Genomic DNA, 15,996 nt, shown 5'->3' on the forward strand with positions numbered 1-15,996 from the left:
ATAGCTGTACTACAACTATAATTGTATGTTGTAAATTGTAATGATATCATCTTCGAGTTTTCGGGATTAACACTTTAAAAAGCAAAGTAAATAAATAAAAAAAAAGCAGTTTAGTGTACTAAGCTCTCGTTATGCGTGGGATCCAAAAAAGGATCGAATCACAAGGGTCTATTATACGCAACCTTATTATGTGACTGTTTATGTGGTTTGAACCCGTGACCGGTCACATCACATTAAATAAAAAACATTAAATATTTATTAAAATATGGAACAGAAGGTTGTCTTATTAGGTAGTGTTCAAATTTAAAAATATGAACCCACGTTTTACGAGGAAAAAAGTAAGGTAAAGTCGAATAAAATAATGGTATTGGTTTGTCATTTTCTTGTTTATTCTTCAATGATTTAGTTTTGGAAATGGGATCTTGCTCTACCCAAAGTCTCAGACATGCTCTCCCAGCTCATCTCTCATTTTTAAATAGTGATATTCTGTATCTGCTTTATTTTATAAATAAATAAATAAATAAATATTGTTTAAAAGGTAATCAGAAAACATAAACTAAGGGATAAAGCTCTAATTATGTGAGCTCCGAGAGTGCTGCTCGTGTTGTTCTCCACAAATTTATTAGATTCCATTACTAATTTACTATCAGAGTGGAGATCTCTTAACAATTCATGTGAGTAGATTGAAAACAGAAAAAAGAACGGGTTCGATGTAACTTGATAGAGGCATTTTAAGTTATATACACAATAATACAATTAAATTTTTTTCATTTGTTGCACCATGAGATCTCCTAAAAGATATCTACGGGTAAGGTGGTAACCCTTAATTAGTGAATTTGTAAGTTAAAAATAAGGCAAATTTTTTACTATAACATGTAAAGATGACTTGATGTTGTAAAATTTTTTACGCCGTCAGAGATATAGTTTAACTCAAAAACTAAGCCAGAGAAAGATTAGTGAGTATCAACTTAATTAGGGATCACCAAGGGGTGTGATAAGATGAATGTGATCCCTCCGCAATCAATTAAAGATTTCAAGTTTGAACTCTAGAAATGAAGAAATTTACTTGGTACAGGAGTACGGCTTCCCCCTAAGAGCGGCGCAAATGAGAATTAATCAGGTTAGTAAGCAGGCGTGGAGCTAGAGTTTAGGTTACTAGTTCAGCCGAATATAGTAGCTTTAGTCCAAAGAAATAACTTAAAAATACTAGAATTTTGAAGTTATAAACTTCAACAACAACAACATACCTATTATATTTTTACAGTGTAGGGTCTGGATAGGATATTACGTATGCAAATCTTAATACTATCTTATAAAAATAGAGATGTTATTTTTTATAGACCTTAGGCCGAACTCATAAATTTCAAATTATGATTTTAATTTGATAGTAAATTTCGAGTACGGAATGGTTAAAGAAAATAGAGACGTAGGAAATCAAGAAGGGATGTTCACGAGGAGGCAAAGGGAAAAGAAATGGGTCCATAGCTAAATGATTGAGGAATTACAGGACCCACGAAAACAGAGCTGTATATAAATCATATTATGCATGACAGCAAGAGATGATAGAATAGAAGAGAGGTGTGTATATCAGGGGTGGAGCCAGAATTTTCGTTAATGAGTATCAAAATATATAAAAATTACATGTCAGAAAATTAAGGGGAGTCAATACTAATATATATACATAAAATTTATTTCTTTACCTATCTATACAGTGTATTTTTCCCGTGAATGACACTCCTTCCTAGAATGTGGCTCCCCCACTGGTGTCAATTTGAGAGACAATTCGGGTTACGCAGAAAGAGTTAGGAAACAACTGCATAGAGACAATCCAACAAGTCCGATAACGATGTGCACATGAGCCTTCTCATTCTACAGTCCACATTTTTTGGGGAATAGCATAATTCGGGTATATAATATAAGAGGAAATTATTGCAAATAACATATGGATATTGGCACAAGAGGAAATTACATGTAGCATCACCATCATCAATCCTTTTGTTTCCCTTCGATTTCATTTATTTACAAACAAATTAAAGTGTACTAATACCACTAGCGGAGTCAAAAATTTATACAAAGAGATTAAAAAAAATACTAAAATTGTCACACTTGGGATATACTTAAAGCAATTTTTGAATTTCATTCACCATTAGTTTTTTAACACGCTTCATCTTTATTAGAGGGTGGTGATAAAAAAAGAAAATAAAATTCAAATTTTTTTCTATCTGTTTAAATCTTGGTGGACATAGTTATATGGAACTCAAAGGCAGATCTATGTGTAACCTTGCGGGGTCACTAAACCCCCTAAATTTCGGTAAAAATCTTGTATATGTATATGTGTATACCTTGAAAATTATTAACTTAAATTACTTGGTACTCTGAACAGTAAAAGCCTTTAGGGGATTCTTGTTAACAATAAAAGCCTTTAGGGAATTTTTGTTGAGTAGAATACGAGTGTCCCTGTCAGTCGTCGTATTAAAATTCTCGATCCGTCTCTGCCAATACTTATGATGATGAAAGATAATATGTATCCCGTAAAATTAATTGAGATACGTACAAACAGTCCGGACAATACAATTATAAAAATAAAATAAAACTTCAAAGCGTGTGGGTGATGATAAAAGGAAATTGCAGACCGTCCTACGGGTGAAATGAAAGCAATGCCGTGAGCAACAAGATTTGTGGTAGAGTGTTAAGTACTCATTCTTCCTTAATCAGAGATTTCGAGTTGGAATCCCTGGGTATGAAGTCGCCTTTGTTAGGGAGCGCTTTACTACCAATGTGATACTTTCCGGTGCGAATCCGAATTTAATTGGGCCCCAATATAAATACCGGACACCGATTGGGAACCAAAAAAGAAAGCAATGCAGTGAGACGACTTTCAACCCAAAATTAGTTAATCTAAGAGAGGAAGCTGTGGAAAAGGAGTAAAAGGGAGGGTCCGATGATGTGGACTAATGAGCGGACTTGACAGTACACGTAGCAGCGCGTGGGCCTTACCGTATTCCCATTTTCAAACCTCATGCAAATTGCGTCCGTATAGGCTGTCTTTGTCTCGGCTTAGCTCTCCTTCTCTTTTTTTTCCTTTTTTGGTTAAGCAAAAATAAAATTTGAATTGTTTTAAATTATGTTTAATAGAACACTTCTCTGATGAGAAATAACTTTCAATCCTGGACTAGTAGGAATTGACTAAATGAATTCTCACTATTTATGTCATTTTATTTAAGTTTTTCATAGTCCAATAATATATAAAGTTAAATTGTCAAGCATTAAACGTTCTCTACATTTTTTACTAGCGTATAATTCTTCCACAAAAGTATAGACTGAATATCAAATGCTGAACCTTAAGCAAACCTAGTAACATGATGAAAATAAAATTTCAACTATTTCAAATAACCAGTATAAATGTTTTTCTTCTGTTGTAGTATATCCTATTTTATTTGGTTAGCATGGATTACAAGAAATTGTAAGTATTGAAAATTTTCTTCCATGTGATTATAAGCTCACCTGGTCCCTGTTTAAATAATTCACTTCATGGTTTCGCATCTACTGATCACTTTGATTAAACCATCTCAAGTGAAGTTAACTTCTGCTATTTTATCATCCACTACTAAAAATTCGCCAAAAACCGATCAAGGTCGACCGACCAACTTTGGTCGGTTTTCTTTGGCGCAAAAATGCAGGAAACTATTTTTGAGTCCCGCGAAATTTATGTTTCAAAAAACCGACCAACTTAGGTCGGTTTTTCAATTAAAATAAATAAAAATTAATATTAAAAAAACCGACCAAAATTGGTCGGTTAATTTGGCGGGTCATTTAAAAAAACCAACCAACTTTGGTCGGTAATTTTACTTTTTAATAAAACCGACCAACTTTGGTCGGTTATTTTCGTGCGAAAATACAATTAAAGAGTATAAATCAAATAAAAGACAATCTTAAAACAAAATGTTCAATGGTCTAGTGGTAGAATAGGATCCTGCCACAGTATAGACCTCGGTTCGATTCCCAGATGGTGAATTTTTTTATTACATAATTAAAATACCGACCAACTTTGGTCGGTTTTCTTTGCAATATTTTTTTTTTGAATTTAATTGACCGACCAAAGTTGGTCGGTATTCCTTTCCGACCATAAAAATACCGTCCACAGGTAAATGGTCACGTTTTGGTCGATTTTTGGCCATTACCGACCAACGTTGGTCGATTTTTTTGGTCGTTTTTTACCGAATTTCTAGTAGTGATCCCCGTATTCACGCAGAATCCGGGGAAGGATCGCACCCCTAGAAGCGTGATATAGACAGACTACCCTAATGCAAACATTAATTGGCTGATTCCACGGCTCTACAATCTACTAGTAAAAATATATAAAGTTTGAAATAAGGTTACGTACTGCATCATTTTAGGTAGAGAGCAGGACATAAAAGAACAGAAAAGCTTTTATTTACAGGCCACAATGGGGATGAAGTTAGCGCACACACCCTCAAGTTGACCACTTTGCTGCCCATGCTTATCGAAAAGGGAAGTACCAATACTCAATAATTCCGTCCAAGATGCTGACTCCAAGTTGTCGTATTTAGAGATAAGAAAAATTGTCATTTGCCCTGGCTGCTCATTTTGAACTTTCCACACCCTCCATTTGTTTTTCTAATATTAATTTTTTGTAATAGACGTGCACCTCGATTAATTCCACATAATACTTGTTATATCCTATCAGTACAAGTACTAAATAACTCTTTGTTCAATCAAAACTAGAACATATAGAAAGAAAACACATAGTAGTATTTTTTACCTCCATTGAAATTTGAACTTGAAACATCGATCATGGCTATCACCTCATTTTATTGACCACTAAACCAACACCTCGAGGGTTTTATATCGTCCATTTGTTATCTTCTCCTTTCGTCCTTTTCTTCACCTCCAATTTTCTATATATTCATCTCTTTTCAATTTTCAAGTTATGTTAAAGTCGTATTCGTGTTTCAAAAGACCACGATTTGATAATTCCAAAATCTGCAACTTTACTTACAACCCTTTCATCATTACTAAACAAGATGCCCAGGCTCCAAATCGCTACTGAAATATAGTTAAAAATACCAACAATTGGGAAAAGAAAGATAATTGCATAGTGTTAGTATGTCATGGAAGAAGACACACGTCGGAGTCATGACCATGTTGAATGCTGAGGAATAAAAGAAACACAAAAAGAATATGAAGGAATTCAAAAATTATATATGGTTGAAAATATATATTCATATTGAGTTTGCAGTCTGCATCCGTTGGATGCAATTGTATTTTGCTCCCGCTAGACTTAAAATCCTAGATCAGTCTTTCAATACAAATAACATCTCCAATTTGTGCTTGTAAATTGTTTTGGTAAGCAAAAGCCAATTGTTGTCCTGCCATACCATTGAAACTAAAATATGCATATTCATAGGAATGAATTCGCGAGACTTCACATCGGCCCCAAAAACTGTGAAGCAAATTCCTGAATGATCAATTTATTCAGAAAGAATAGCCAGGTTAATCGAGTAAGACCTGAAAGCCTACAAGTTCACTGGCACTCGAAGCCCATCGTAGCTAAGCTGCACATCAATACCTTCCGACTCCCTCAGTTTCAGTAGCCTTTCATTTACTACTTCATGATCCATAAGATGCATCATGCCTACACATGGTATTAAAACAGGCGCTCGTTAGCTATGAAGTTCTTAATGTGCATCAAGAATCAATTATAATATTATTATTAGTTTTCATCAAGTAATTTATATAACCATAGTATAATAAAAATAATTCTCAAAGACATACCAAAACTCCAGTATTAGAAGATAAATAAGGTCTAAAATCCATAAGCAGAAGGAAACGAATCTTATACATATACGAAGGACCAGCAGTTAAGACAATAAAAGTAAAATAGAAAAAGAAAGAGCCAACATACAAGTGCATACCTACCGAAAATTCAAAAAAAGAAAAATGAAATAGAAACAGAAAGAGCCAACATACCTGTGAAAAGTGTTCGTTTTGGTTTGATTTTCCGCACCTCCTCCAGAGCCTTCAAATGTTATCGTGGAAATGTCAATGACAAGAAATGTAATCATTCAACTGTTAAAATCTCTAGTTACCACTGTCCCCAGAAAAGAAAAGGATACAAAAGATTAGAGCTCACCCTTGGAAGTCCAAAATGTGTGGAGGAAGATCTATCTGGCCGCAAAGCATCCTAAAAATGTCAGGAGACATTGCTTAATTAGTTTAGCATTTATCCTTAACCAATTGCTGGCTAAAGGAAAGCAGAGTTCAAAGGAAGAGAGAGAAAGACCAACCATGATAAGGAGTTCACAGTCCTTTAGAAGTGGGTAAGTTTCTTCTGGTATATCGCTTACATCACTAGGAAAGCCAGGCCAGGGTACGGAGAAAGAAAACATTAGTGGCTAATATTGCTGCCTGCTGCTAAAAACTTCAAAGCGAGAGAATAAGGTTTACCTGATATAACAGGTATCCCCAAATCGAAAGCCTAAAGAACGATAACCAGAGCCATGCCACACTGGCAAAGGAATTATCTGCTAGGGAAACCAATCGAAATCATTACCGTGATAACTAACCATCTCAACTTACTATGAGCAAAATGTTCTAGTACAAATAAAAAGGGATGCTATTAGAGTAAAAGTATTAGTGAATGCAACTAAATCAACTAGTAGAGTAAAAGTAAAGAGCCTCAACCTCAAGATCATGTACAATGAATGGATCTTCCTTTATGATGTTAAATTGCAACTCTGAGACTGCAGCTCCCGGTATGATACCACTTTTGTCTACCAAATAATAATGGGTTTTCTTCATCACCTAATGAAAGAAAATTGTGCACATTCTGAGCTAATAAAAATAACAATTTCTGAAGCAAGTTACATCAACTCAAGCATGTCACTATCTCGGAGTGGCAGACTCTACTGGCGAACTTTAGGTAAAATGTAGTAACTTTTGAGAAATTCTATCCAGTAGCTGGAAAAAATATCTTTCCAGCAAACAGATATGCCGTCCAGCATTAAATTTTTTTTTTTTTTTTTGGTTTGCCACCAGATGTCCGGTAACCGATTGGGACCAGACTGATTTGGATTTGTGCCACGTATGGCCCATTAAGGGTGAAGCACTCCCTACAAGGTCCATTCCCGGGGCTCGAACTTGAGACCTCTGACTAAGGGTGGAGGGATCCTATCCATTTCACCACAGCCCTTGGTGATCCAGCATTTAATGTTTGTTGCACAGTCCCTACAACCTATCTTTAAGTAGTTTGAACAATTTCAACTAGTACATGAATAACTTTATATCATTGTGCATTTTTGCAATCTAGTCATATATATAGAACCTTCAGGAGAAGTTCTCTGCATATTATATGAGTTTCTTTGATCTTGCACTGCTCTAATTTGTTTGCTTGGACACAGTAAACAACACATGATCAAGGTATTAGTTATCAAGAAAATGATAAAGGATGAATGAATTCAATTCCATAATCACTCAGCTAACTGAGGGATGCTAACAATGTAAAGATGCATTATCATTTAGTAGCACAAATGTTCATTGTATAACAATAGAAATCAAGAACTGCATCTTATGAATTTCAGAAGAACTCAGACCTCAAAATCACGACTGGCCACATAAATAGGAATGGAGGGATGGACATTGTTAGTCCAATCGCGAAGATCATCCAAACCTGCACAATAATTATCTTCATTTATTGGAGCGTGTGCAATTTGCATAGATATAGAGAAAGGAGGACCTTGGGGAGGGGGTTATGCAGGGAATGTACAGGAAAAGACATATCCACATTGCACTAAGCATCACAAGTGATTTTATCAGAGACCTCCAATTGCATCAGCATGAGAATGAGTTATAATGACCGCGTCAACTGTTCTTATCCTGACACAGAAGAACTAGTCACGAGTAAGGCATACGGATCATAAGCAAAAAGTTATGAACATTCTTTTTCTTCATTAGAAGGCAGAAAAGTTAATACTATCAGAGTATCCAATAAATGAAAGGAAACAGCAGTTTGAAACAATTAATCCTAGAAGAATAATACTGAAATTCTGTTGTCTAGACAAGTTAACTCAGCGAGTCCAAAATGCTCTTCAAACTATATCTTGAAACAAGCTTATACCGTTGTTTATGTATGCAATCAGGTTCACTATCACAAATTTATAAGTCCTTCCATGATATACTTAGGACGAAATAGACATTTTGTTCTATATGAAATACCAAGCAAATGAAATAATAGCACTATCACATTGTTTCCAGCATCACCTACTAATGCTCGCATGTACTCGTCAGGCACACAATAGGTCATGAAAAGCTTCTATCAATATCATAAGCAATAGTGATAGAAGAATGACACGAGAAGAGTTCATAGGATGACACAAGAAGAGTTCATAGGCAAAAAGTTTTCAGCACTTCCATTAGCAAATGTGATACACAGTCTTCCTAGCTACAAGGTTTTCTTTCATGGCAGGGAACAATAAGAGTTATTTTGCGACATTCCTTTTTTCCCCTTTATAAGCAAAAGAACTAGATATGAAATCTTATAAGAGTGTTATAAACCTTTTAATTGAAACATATTGAGCCAAAAGGCAGTATCGTCCCATCTTGACATGCTAGAAGAAGCAAACTGTGTCATCACTCAAAGACATCACTCAAGAATAATGACAGATTCAACAAAAGAACCATAGTTTATGGTAACTGATTGAGCGGAATTTATGACATGCTGATCCGTTGATGTGGTTAGGAATAGAACTGTCTATGTGGAGACACAGAGCAGCATCAAGATAATCACAATTATCTATAACATGTGTAGGTTCTAAGGCTGAAGCTTCTGCTATAAAGATCCTACCTATCTACTTTCGCAACAAGGTCCAAAATGAAGTACTCCTAACAAAAAGCAGAAGAATGAGTCACCCAAGACTGGAATCTAGGAGGTTGACACATGTAGCCTTAACCCTTTACACAAGAAGATTCTTTTGTTGTTTCATATAGTAGCAGATGAAGTTTATCCACTTAACAAAGATAATATCAGTCATCACATACATTCACAAAGTAATAGATGAGGCCAAGTGCAAGAGACTTACCCATAAGCAGGAAACCATCTCAGAGCACTATGGTAGAAGAACCTGGATTGCACAAAGAGAAACTGCTCTTAGACAACAACACTCAGAACCAATAGATTTTTGTTTTTCCCACAATTTTATCTATTTTTCCGGATAACTTTAGGGTTAGACAAGATGATGCTATGTAAGCATGTAGTTGAATCATGGTTGACCAAGTTGACTGAACAACTTAATTCAAAATACTACCTCCACTCCAAATTAAACATCATCAACAACAACAACAACTAAGCCTCAGTCCCAAACAAGTTGGGCCCCGCTATATGCATCCTCACTAACCATATTACACCATATAAACTCATCCCAGGCCAATATTATACAAAATAAAATTAATAATAGAGTAAGATTAAGAAGTACTAGAAGTTCTTATACTTTCTACTAATGTATAAATCTCTGAAAGGATAAACAACTCCTAGAAAAGCATAGGACGTAAAGTTAAAGTGCTGACATGACTAAATTCCAAATTTAACATCAAGAATAATATTATGAATTATCTCAAAATGGAAAAACCATTGAAACACTAAAGCATTTACAAGCTATCATGATTCAAAATTGATCTCAATCACCATTCCTAACTATTGTACTTTAAAGTCTCTCTGACATACTTGCCAACATCGATAAGGATGTTACAGTTTCCAGAGGGCCTGGTGTGACGAATAAGGATGCCGGTGTTCAGTCTCCTATTTCTGTTACCCGGTTCATTAGCTTTTGTGCACACCTGTAATAGGACATTAAGAAGTTCATACAAAATCAACCACTAATTTAATTCAGCAAATACTTTCAACCCTCTAAGATGCCACATAAGCACAGAGTAGTTTTTGCAGGCTTACAGGGCATGTCTTCAAGGGGTTAGTGAGGCAGCTCACACGTGGAATTCCTTCACTTGTTCCTGTTCCTATAAATATTATTTCAGATTTGTCTGTAGATACCTCAGCTCCAGTTTGAGAACTTGCAGTACCTGTAACGTGATTAAAACTTTTTTATTGTCGAGTGAGAAGAATCTTATTAATGCAATTCAGTTATAATTATATCTCAATTTGAGTGAAAAAAATTCCCTTTGTCTCCTTCTCTTTATAGAAGATCAGAAAAAAAAAAAAAAAAAGACAAGGTAGTTAACCAAACGCTCAAGGAGTTATTGAAAATTAACCAGAATTGAGAATATAAAGACTTACTAGAATGAATAGAAGCTGTGAGGACCCGTTTGAATTGAGAATACCCTTTCCTTGATACCAACAGTGAATTGTTGTTATTGGTGAAGGAAAATTGGCGGGTGGAACGGGCGATAGAGAAAAGTTTATGGGGAGGAGGACGAACAATTCCAAAAAACAGCACCATCTTGACTTGGTAGGGACTACTGGTTATGCTTTTGAGGTTCCGATGTATTTCCGGCACCTGAACTCCCCGCACCGGCTTCGGTTCCGTTCACTGTTTGATTTGTAAGAACAAAATACGTTCCAAACGAACAAAATACCTTGGGCCGTGCAGAGTTTTGGGCTTCATCTATGTGTTTTACGGTGTAAAAATTGTAGCTACGCTCAAACGAAAAAGGGCTTGAATTGCACCTGAACTTTCAGATTTAGTATAAAATTATCCCCTATCTACCTATTAAGTTAAATATAAAATATTAATATTCTAGCTCACAACTGCCCCTATATAGTTAACGGCCCAAATCTTCTTTAAAATTAAAGTTATTTTTAATGACGTGCCATTATACTATTCATTGATTTAAAATCCAATCAAAATATTTCCAACCCAATCATTCTACCCGACCCATCAAATTAAACCTAACATAGCCGATGATTTGTATACCCAAGAACCACCTCCTCATAAAATATAACTAATACTCCCTTTCCCTATGTAAATTAGGGTTCTTTTTACTCTTCCCTCTTCAAAGTCTGAAAATTAGAGTTCTTAGATTTTCTCCATCTTGTTTTAGCTTAAAAATGTCTGAATCTTCTTTTGCTTCTTCTCCTGACCAAGGTGACATCCGTACATGTTATTGTGGATTGAATGCCAACCATTTTACTGCTACGACAACTTTGAATGGTGGTCGTATATTTTACAAATATTGTCATTATGAGACTAATGGTTGTCGTTATTGGAAATGGCGCGATGAAGAACTTCCACCTCATGTGTCAATGTTTATCCACAAGCAAAAAAATTCGTTGAATGCCCTTCGTCAAGAAAGGAACAACATGAGAAAGATTGTGGATGATATGGTTGGTAGTCAAGCTGCATATTTGAATAATGTATCATTGGAGGAGAAAGTTTCAAACTTGGAGCAGAAATTGAAGCGATGGAAAAGACTTGTGATATGATCATGGACTATTTTTGTTGTTTTTGTAGCTGGCAGAATGATATATTGAAGTTGGTGGCCTCTAATATTTTGCGATTGTTGATGAAAAATTTCAATAGATCTACATATCTTATGTTTCTTTTATATAAATTAATTAGGTTTAGATATGATGTCCTGGTTGTATTAATGATGAAATTTGCTGATATTAATTATTTAAACTGGTTATTTTGGTTGTTAAATAAAGAAAATCTGCAGATTTTAGTTTTCTCAATTAGTTGTTTTGGGTGGTTAATGAAGGAAATTTGGAGATTTTAGTTGTTTAGATTGGTTGTTTTGGTTGTCAAAAGAAAGAAATTTGCAGATTTTTACAATGGTTTATTGTAATGTAATCCATGTTCGGTCAATGAAAACTTTTTAGTTATCTATGGCACCTTTCCTTGTTCATGAACACCTTTTGCAGAGCAGTAGAAATGAGATTTTAACTGTTAGCTCGTATTAAATTTGAAGAGTAAATTGAAGCCACAATATTGGATAAATTTTGCTCTCTACGTAAGGAAAGATGCAGCGTACAAATACATATCATTCTTTTTCCTTGAGAACAAATGCAGTACTCTCTTTTATAGCATGTTGCATGCCCAAAGCTAAGAATTTCTTTCATATATCAGCACCTTGATCTAGACATACGCTTCAATGAATGGAACTCCATATGAGTCTTCATTGGACTAAGGTAGATTCTTGTGTTACTGTGATACCAAATAAAAAATCACAAATTATTTCTCTTAAAAGCAGAATAAAAGTCAATTACAATTTATAAAACTTCATAATCATGCCAACACTGACATAAGGTTGAGAACCAAATTTGATGCATTTCTTCACTATCTAACCATAACCACTATTGTTGTGTTTGCAACATTTTTCAAGATAATGGCAGAAGCATCATTAACCAAGAAAGATTAATTCTCACTCCACTTCGTCAAAAGGGTTGACAAACACTTATAGTGAAAGCCAGATGTCCCAAATTTAAATGTAGAAATAATGTAATAGATAGAAAAATAATAGACAAGTTAAATGTAAAAACAGAACACTTTATGACAAGCAACACTTCTTTGGAGATTGACATAAGAAACCCAAGAAATATTACTATTGAAAAGTCCATCATAATGGTAAAACACACAGAATTACATCTGATTTCTTATTTGTGACAGATTCATGGTTGATTCAAAATAACATAAATGTAGTCTCAATCAACAACTGATTCTCCACTAAAATAACAAAAAATAAGGTCTGATCAATCAGTACATAACAGTTATCACACAAAAGTCATTGAACTAAAATAAACAACTATACTGCTTGGCCCTTTTGGTCTTGAGTTATCTAATTCTTTTTTATTTTTCTATTACCAACTGTCTTGCGGACATAGATGATTTGCCTTTCATGTGAGCTTCTTTGGTGAATAAGGCAGATCGGTAGGCACATTGACACCATCTACATCTCCTTTGAAGCTAATTTTCCCGGTACCAATAGGTTCTTGATGCAACTTTCTTTATTGAATCCTTGTCTTAGTTTCAGATATCACCTTAGGTATCACAACCGACTCTTCATCTTCATCTTCATCTTCATCTTCATCTTCATCTTCATCTTCATCTTCATCTTAATATTCATCATTAGTTATTGTTGAAGGTGCAATAAATTGTTGAAGTGTGTTTGATAGTGCAACAGACCTTGTTTGAAGTTTGGTTGCAGATACTTTTCCTTGAGCTATATTTGAAGGTCCAGCGGATTGACTGGAATGTTGAGTAGAGGTCATTCTCACTCGAGGAGTAGACATGAAGACAAATTCTGAATTTTGACTATCTTGGGGTGTCGTTAAGGGTACATCTTGTATTGTCTGGGAAGTTCCTTCACCATTAGCCTACAAGATTTATTCATTAGAAAACATTATGAATTAAATTTTTTTGTTAGTTAAGAAAATATATGAAAAAGACTGTTACCAAAGGGCATTTTCTTCTGTTGTGACTTATTGTACCACATAACCCACATGTCATTTTAAGTCCCTTTTTTAAAGTTGACCATACGCCCTCCCTCTTCCTAGCCTCATCATTTTCTCCTTTTCTCTTTACTTTTGGTCTACCCACCATTTTATGTACTTATGGTGGTTCCATTGCATGTTGTGGCTCAACTTTCCAGAATTTCTCATCTCTCACATGTTGTAACTTATGCATGTATACCAACATATAAGCTTCCATTGAATACCACCAATGCACCTCGCTTAATGGATCTTGTTTGTTGTGCATTAAAGCTTTGATGGCATGAGGACATGGTATTCCTGTCAAATTCCTTACTCCACAAGTACACTTCTTCAATTCAAGATTCATTGTATGGTGGCTCACAATTATGTTTTGCTTTCAAAGTCTTAATTTTAAATCCTTGATCTCTATTATCCTCAGATATCAAGCACTAAAGGGACAACCAATATCACATTTATATCTAACTCTACCAGTGTCACTCTCTAAAACTTTAAGACCCTTCCCATTAGCAATTGCATAAAATCCCTTAATTCTTTTAGCTTCAGCAGTCTCTAAAACTCATGCCCTCTTTCAACTTTTTATACTTGTCCAGTTGTCATTGACTTCTTTAGTCCTTTCCTTACTAAAGAGATCTAGTTGATCACTATTATAATCACTAGAGTCAAGTTCATATGCGTCCTTTTTCTCACATGACTCACAATTAGTCCCAACATATAATGTGTCACTGCGAGGTACATTATGGTGACTTATGCTAGGAGTTGACACATGTTCTTCACCCTCCTCAATAGTAAAGAATTGAAGTACAATAAACTGGTTAGATAAAAGTTGTTGCAGTGTTCTGATTCGTGAATCACCTTCAACCAAAAAGTACCTACCCGAAGGCCCTGTTACTAGAAGTTGTTCCACCTTCTTAAACTCACATTTTTCAATGTATTCTGAACAAATATCTATGTAAGACAATAAATCCACATTATAGGCTTGCAACAAGTGATTTAATATTTTAATGTATACTAATTGAGGGTTCAAGACCCATCTGCCCCATAATTCAAGATCAAGTCCACTTTTTCAATCATTCTTCATTGAAGTCGTTTGCAAGCCATAAAAGAAAGGGGAAAGTGACCTATCAGACATAAACAGAAAAAAAAAAAAAAAGGAATTAACCAATATTTAATATCCTAAAGTACAGACAAGAATAAAGTTTAATGGACCATATACAACTATAAATAAAAAAATAAACACAAAATCTTAGAATAAAGAACTGATTGAGCAGACAATAAGGCCCCATAGGAACCTTAAATTGCTATCATCCATAAAACAAATACTAAAAACTGACAATAAAAAATAAAGAGGGACCACATGCAACCTCAAAACTACTAACAATGATATTAAAAGTATCAAATAAGCAGTAAAAAAATTCCCACAACTCGAAAGTAACACTAGATGATAAATTCCTAAAATCCCTACCCACATTTATTTTTAAAAAAAATAGTAAAAACTTAATTGAACAGAGAAAGACTTTAAAATTTGATCTTTAACTTGAATCTTTCGAAGAGATATAGCACAGAGCAGTCAAATATTTTACCCTACACCATCGTTGTCGACACAGTAAGTTTTGGGGGAATAAGAAATGGTTCTTGGGGCATAGAAATCATCGACTATGTTAGGTTTAATCTGATGGGTCGGGTAGAATGGGTGGGATGAAAATATTTTGGTTGGATTTTAAATCAACCAATAGTATAATGCTACGTCATTAAAAATAACTTTAATTTTTAAAAAGAGTTTGGCGGTTAACTATAGGGGCAGTTGTGAGGTAGAACATTAACATGAAGGTTATATATAGCTCAATAGGTGGATGAGGGACAATTTTAGGCCAAATCTAATAGTTCAGGGGCAATTCAGGCCCTTTTTCATTTTTTTAACCAGTACTCACTTTTTAAACAAAATCAGGCCGCTTTCTCCTCTTTCTTCTTCTTCTTCTTCTTCTTCTTCGGGTAGCAGTGATTTTATATGGTGTTTGTGAATATATTTTAAGGTAGTTTATGATATTTTATAATGGTGAGCTGTTGTGACGCTTTATTTTTTACTATTTTTTAGGGTTTTTTTTTTAATTATAAAATGAATTCGTTAGATTTATTGTTGTTTTGACAAATTGATGATTGGAGTTTGTTCTTGATGATATTTGGAGGTTATGTTTCAAATTTGAGCTAATTTAGAGTAGATTTAGGTATTAAATCGTATACTTGATTGTTAAAATTCGAAAAACAAATTTCTGTTTATGGGCAATTTGCACTTCAGGCATATTTGGTCTTAAGCGCATGAAAAAGTTGGTTGCACTTCAGACCGTTTGGCCTTAAGTGCATCTGAAATAAAAATTTTCACTTCAGACTTATTGGCCTTAAGTATAGGAAAACATTTGTTGCACTTCAGACCTTTTGGCCTTAAGTGCACCTGAAGTGTAATTGTTTTACTTTAGACTAATTTTTTTTAACTACGGACCCGATAAGTCTAAAATTGATCGTAAAGTGGGTAGGTATGCAAT

The 15,996-nt window shown here is 34.6% G+C and overlaps 1 protein-coding gene across 1 annotated transcript; it reads right to left on the reverse strand.

Moving 5' to 3' along the window:
- Nucleotides 1–5,203: 5,203 nt before the first annotated feature.
- On the reverse strand, nucleotides 5,204–10,618 carry LOC104117108 (putative hydrolase C777.06c). The gene is made up of 12 exons (XM_009628095.4): nucleotides 10,307–10,618; nucleotides 9,965–10,092; nucleotides 9,740–9,852; nucleotides 9,099–9,140; nucleotides 7,841–7,896; nucleotides 7,614–7,690; nucleotides 6,706–6,825; nucleotides 6,469–6,545; nucleotides 6,309–6,372; nucleotides 6,155–6,205; nucleotides 5,992–6,040; nucleotides 5,204–5,656 (listed from the first exon to the last, which is right to left on the reverse strand). Exons 1-12 carry the CDS (start codon nucleotides 10,467–10,469, stop codon nucleotides 5,538–5,540), a joined length of 1,059 nt encoding a protein of 352 aa, XP_009626390.1. The 5' UTR covers nucleotides 10,470–10,618; the 3' UTR covers nucleotides 5,204–5,537.
- Nucleotides 10,619–15,996: the final 5,378 nt, after the last annotated feature.

This window comes from Nicotiana tomentosiformis, chromosome 3, assembly GCF_000390325.3.
Source record: "Nicotiana tomentosiformis chromosome 3, ASM39032v3, whole genome shotgun sequence".
Lineage (NCBI taxonomy): Eukaryota > Viridiplantae > Streptophyta > Magnoliopsida > Solanales > Solanaceae > Nicotiana > Nicotiana tomentosiformis.

What these genes read in the sequence shown, in the direction of transcription:
- LOC104117108 (XM_009628095.4), bottom strand. Translation starts at nt 10,469, where the DNA reads ATGGTGCTGTTTTTTGGAATTGTTCGTCCTCCTCCCCATAAACTTTTC. An exon ending in AGATGGTTTCCTGCTTATGG is followed by an intron (nt 7,897 to 9,098) that starts GTAAGTCTCTTG and finishes CTTCTGTGTCAG; the next exon opens with GATAAGAACAGTTGACGCGG. An exon ending in TGGCCAGTCGTGATTTTGAG is followed by an intron (nt 6,826 to 7,613) that starts GTCTGAGTTCTT and finishes TTCTTTCATTAG; the next exon opens with GTGATGAAGAAAACCCATTA.